Genomic DNA, 5,404 nt, shown 5'->3' with positions numbered 1-5,404 from the left:
TCTCTCTCTCTCTCTCTCTCTCTCTCTCTCTCTCTCTCTCTCTGTGTGTGTGTGTGTGTGTGATATGCATATGTGTGTGTGAAGGTGCATGTGCCCATGTGAGACCAAAGAAAGCTATCTGGTGTCTTTCTCCACAGTTCTCTTATCCCCTTGAGATAGGGTTTCTCGTTGACCTTGATTAGGCTGGCTGGCCACAGAGACCCCGGGAGCTACTTTTCTCCTCCTGCCTATGGTGGGATTACAGGCACACATGGCCATACCCAGGTTTTTGTTTTTTGGTTTTTTTTAACATGGGTGCTAGAGATTTGAACTTCGGTCGTATTGTTTTCACACCACTGAACCATCTCCTCAGGCCTCGTGGGTAGAGAGATTCTTGACCAGCAGAAGCAGTAGCATCTTTTGGGTCTGCACCTCTGTGCCTATTGACTGTGGAAAACTGGTGGCTGAGAAATAGAGGTTTTCTCACAGTCATTTTGTCTTTTTTAACTCTGTCACCAAATTTTTTTTCGGTTCACCTTTCCTAATCATTTTAATTCTTTGCCTGCAGATTTTCTGCTAATGGTTAGCTTTTGGAACTTATTTTGATGAGCATCCTCTTTTTTCTTTTTTCTTGTTTAGGACCTGCAGAATTATTGGATATGGCAGACAGTGAAACGTGAGTGTTGCCTTTCATTATAGAGACAATTGTATGGACAATTATATTCAAAACATCTAGAAGAAGAAAGTCAACAGGGCATGTCAGACATTTTTAATTTAACCGATTAAAAGTCCACTTTAAAGTGTACTGATGGTTGTACGGAGCTAATCTGCTGAATGAAATGACACACAAAAGCTAATAACAGGCATCCTAAAGACCGTACAGAGTCAGTGCTGTCCATCATCTGCAGTTTCCTAGCAGCAAGTCACTTTTACAGGGGTACTTGGACTGCTAACAAGTCTAAATAAATATATGTATCTAGAGCTATATCCATCCCATGCATAGATTCTCACTTGGGGTTTGTGAGGAAATGAAGCCCTGATGCCTTAGGACATCTTCTGCATGTAATGACACAACCTCTTTTGTTAGTCTATAATGGAAAAAGTCATGTACTGCCCCTGGAGAGCTGAGTGCATAGTAACCCAGGCAGCAGTCACCTCTGGGATGGTCCCTAAACCGATAATGTTTGTTTTTAATTTTCTTATTCCTCTGGCATCCAAATAGATATTGCTGCACTAACACAAATAAGAAAAAGCTGAACAATTAACTTTGAAAAGCCATGTGGGACCCACTAGAGAATTTCAAAGAAATTAGAAAAGGGATAAAAACAAGTGGGAGTGGAGAGGAATGAGCTGAGAGTAGAAGCGAGAACGGGTAGATGGGATGGAGTGCAACAATGAGTCGCTGGGCATAGAAAAACTAGCCACTGATCTACAGAGCTGAACCATACCCAGCATGACATGCTGTCGTGTTGTAATGGTGCCACCATTCATCCTGGTTTGCCTTCTCTGTAGGCAACATGGACCTGCCCTTAAATGTGCTGTTGTTATTCAGTATCTTTGTACACTGGGACTCAGAACAGCAATATCCTCCTACTCAGACTGCTTGTGAGAGAGATGGGGAGTTTCCTTTGTTCCCTCTTACATGAAGAAACAGGTCTCAAGCTTGTTGCCTACTGGGGAGAATTTGGACCTGTGAACTCTTCTGGGGTCATCCTTTCAGTTGGTGCAAGGAATCCAGCATGGGCTGGACAGAGTTGGGGAAGGGGAGGAAGTTGGTCTGGCTCTCTAAGGTTGAGATCTCAGCACTAGGAGATGTGTTGGTGGTTAGATGTGCAGTGGTTAGATACAACTGCATGATTCGTCTATTTATTTGTGCCACTGACTATATCCTAAATCAAATAGTAGGGGTTAAAAATATCACTAAGCCATATTAACCAGTTTAGGAAGGAGACTAGTCAGATGTTAGGTCTGTTGAGGAAAAACTTGAGAAATTTTTAAACCCTCCTTAGCCCACCTCCCCGGGGTTCTTGTACTGTGTGGCCTGGGTCCAGCTGCCCAGGGGGAAGGGGGCTGAGCAGCACCCACGACCACCAGCAGGGCAGGATCGGCCTCTTCACCCTGCTGCCTCCACCCCCTTGCCTGTCCCCAACCCTTACCCGGTTTCTTATTTCGTCTTTGATTTAGGGGTGAGACCGCACTGCACAAGGCTGCCTGCCAGCGGAACCGGGCTGTGTGCCAGCTTCTGGTGGACGCAGGAGCATCCCTGAGAAAGACAGACTCCAAGGTAACAGGATGAGTGAGTGCAAGCATCCTCCCGCTGCGCGAGATCGCAGGCACTGCGGTCTTCACTTGTGCCCACAGCACAGGCGTTCTTTCTGTGCTTGTTGAAGTGCCTGGGGCTTTGGAAAAAGGAGGAAAAAATAGAGTGCTTCATTTAGAGAAACTGCGATTTAAACGTATAAGCACAAAGGCAGGGTGTGTGCTTGCCTATGGCACTTTATAAACCTCTATACGTACTAGAGAGGAGTTTGGGATCTGAGGTGTTCCACTGAAACGTACACCAGCAAGTAAGGGCTTTGGGAGTTGAGAGCCACAGCCGGAGGACAGGGGTAAGGTCAAGTGAACACCCTGGCTGGCTGTTGAGAAGTCTCTTCCAGATTCATCTTCAGCACTGAATCCGATGTATTTTAAAATCTGCGATTTACATGACTCCATGCGTGGATGCCAACTTGATTGGCTACGGGCTGACTCCCCAGTTGGTCAGCCCTGGCTTTGAGATGGTGACAGTTGTAAACCTGATGTGTCCTAGAGCTTTTTAGTTACCTTTAATTTTTTAAATATTTCTTTCTATCTGTTTCCTTACATTATTCCCTAAAAGTTAACTGAAGGAATTAGGATGGGAATCACTGTCATTGACAGGTGTGGAAATTGAAACCCAGAAAAGCTTAACTGTGCTCTTGGAGGACTTGTTCTTTTAAAACCTAGCCTGGTGCTGTTTGAGCAGGTCAGCCTTTCTCACTGGTGACAGAATGTCCCACTGCTTCAGCAGGAGAAAGGGGACAGCAAAGTAATGGAGTCCATTGTCACCTGTGGTGTGAATCATCCATTTGTTGTTTGGTTTTTTGCCTGACAATACTTACAACAATGAGACTTGAAGTCTGGCATCACAGTAGGTCAGTATCATTAGAGGATAGTGAAGCCAGAGATGGCTGGTGGAATGTACAAGTGATTCTAGTTCAGAAAGTGCCCACAAGCAGAGGTGGAGCATCCGGAGGACAGCTGGGATCCGACTGCATCCTCAGCAGATCCAGCAGAGAACCTCCTGGCGAAAGGGTTGATAGACGGAGTAAGGAGGTTTTGTAACTTAGAAGAGTTGACCAAGGGCAGAGACAATGAGAGAGAGAGAGAGAGAGAGAGAGAGAGAGAGAGAGAGAGAGAGAGAGAGAGAGAGAGAGACAGAGAGAGAGAGAGAGAGAGAGACAGAGACAGAGACACAGAGACAGAGAGAGAGAAAGAGACAGAGAGACAGAGAGACAGAGAGAGACAGAGACAGAGAGAGAGGCAGAGACAGAGAAACAGAGAGAATTGTAGAAATCAGTCTTATAGCTTGCTAAGCACTCAGTTTTTAAAATTTTTATTTATTTTATGTGTATGAGTACTTTATCTGAATGTATGTAAGTGCACACATATCATGCAAGAAGACAGTGTTGGACTCCCTAGAACTGGAATTACAGGTGGTTGTTAGCCAGCATGTGGATGCTGAGCCTGACCTTGGGTCCTCTGCAAGAGCAGCCAGTGCTCTCAACTGCTGAGCCATCTCTTCAGCCCCAGTACTCAGACTTTGGAAAGGACCATCACTTGACTATAGAGAGTTGCAGAGAAAAATTTCAGTGTGCAGATGGCACTTTCATTACGAAGAAAACAAGCAACGGATTTTGAGGCAGTGACCGTGGCTGTGACACATATGTACAGAGCTTGGAACCTGAATGAATGATGTAAGCACCATTAGATTCATTTATATGAGAATCCGCATATATACAATTTGAGCCCTGGAACTTCCTCAAAAGACAGTGCACACTGTGAAATATGCTGCCTCCTGAATGGACATCTCTTTTCCTTCTGAGCTAGTTGCATACCATGGAATTCTCTGCTTTCCTGGCAACCCAACATCATCCCTGCTCTCTAGTTGCCTGAGAATTTCCCTCAGCTGAAAACAAACTCAGGCTGTGTCTTGGTATCTAGCTGGTTTGTTATCTGTTTAGGCAGTTGGCATATGATTTCAAATATTTTCACTCAGTTACTTCAATATCTAACTGAATCAAGAAATACATACCATGTAGGCAAAATTAGCTTAGGCCACATTGGGTAAGGCTGGCCTGACATAGGCCATTTAGACCACAGTATAACTGCTGCTCACTCAGCTCTCAAAGGCTGGTCATATACTTGATTCAGATACTTAGAAAAAGGAGAGGAGACACAGGAATACAGGAACAAACCGGAAATCAGGAGGTCTGACGTACGAGCAGACCACCCTTTTTTTCCCTCTGATTTTCTTAATCAGATAAGTAAAACTCAAGGTTCTTTGAAATTTCTTCTTTTAAATCATAGGTGAGACATGTTCTTGTTTCAAAATGTACAGAGCACTTATTTTTAGTATTATAAACATAGTATAGTCTTACACAGAAAACTAGTAATATGGAAAAGCTAAAGTAACTAGAAGTCCCCCAATTATACCTAAATACAATTAACCTTAACCTCTGTTTACATGTAGGTATGTCTCCTTTTCTCTCATTTTTCAAAACTAGTTGGAGACCTACTATATCTGCTACTGAATATCATAAGTTTTCACTCACAATCATGCCCCAGAGATCTTCCCATTTTGTAATATACCTGTGCTTCGTTCCTTTGCAGGAATCCTTTAATCTTCCCATTCTGTAACTCAGTGGTAGGTTAAATCTCACACGATAACTGTGAGTGAAATGTCTCCTGGCATTTTTAGAATAGAAGCAATATCCTAAGGATTTCCGTTTTTAGCAACGAGTTCATTAAAAACCAGTCAACTCAGAGATCCACCACAGTCTACTTCTCAAAATATTTGGAAGCTAGAGATGTCAACCTTGTTATTCCCAAAGTAAAAGCAAGCTAGTGTGCCACAGCTGTGTAAAGCAATTGAATAAAAATTAATATAGGAACCGTAAGCCAGTGTTTATGTCCAAACTGAAGAAGCAAAATCTTACTTAGATGGCCTACTAGGGTAGTAGGATGGTGATCAACAAAATTCCGTGGGATAATGAGTGGAGATAAGCTGTCTTTGATAGTTTTCATAAAATGTGTATACATTTGTACACAAAACTATTTATTTGATCTAAGGATCCTGGCTCTTCTGTTCTCTTAAGGCTTAATACAACATGTTAGATACATAAAA

General features: G+C 43.2%; 1 protein-coding gene across 1 annotated transcript in view; it reads left to right on the top strand.

The window, feature by feature from the left end:
• Positions 1-5,404, top strand: part of Dgki (diacylglycerol kinase iota) — a 318,581-nt gene that overhangs the window by 302,649 nt on the left and 10,528 nt on the right. The window contains exons 31-32 of the mRNA XM_017795687.1: positions 619-655; positions 2,164-2,263. Of these exons, the coding sequence (XP_017651176.1) occupies positions 619-655; positions 2,164-2,263 (137 nt within the window). The remainder of the gene's footprint in view (positions 1-618; positions 656-2,163; positions 2,264-5,404) is intronic.

Source organism: Nannospalax galili, unplaced genomic scaffold, assembly GCF_000622305.1.
Source record: "Nannospalax galili isolate Female #2095 unplaced genomic scaffold, S.galili_v1.0 scaffold307, whole genome shotgun sequence".
NCBI lineage: Eukaryota > Metazoa > Chordata > Mammalia > Rodentia > Spalacidae > Nannospalax > Nannospalax galili.
The sequence above is the reverse complement of the archived record's forward strand: the minus strand, read 5'-3'. Positions and strand labels throughout refer to the sequence as shown.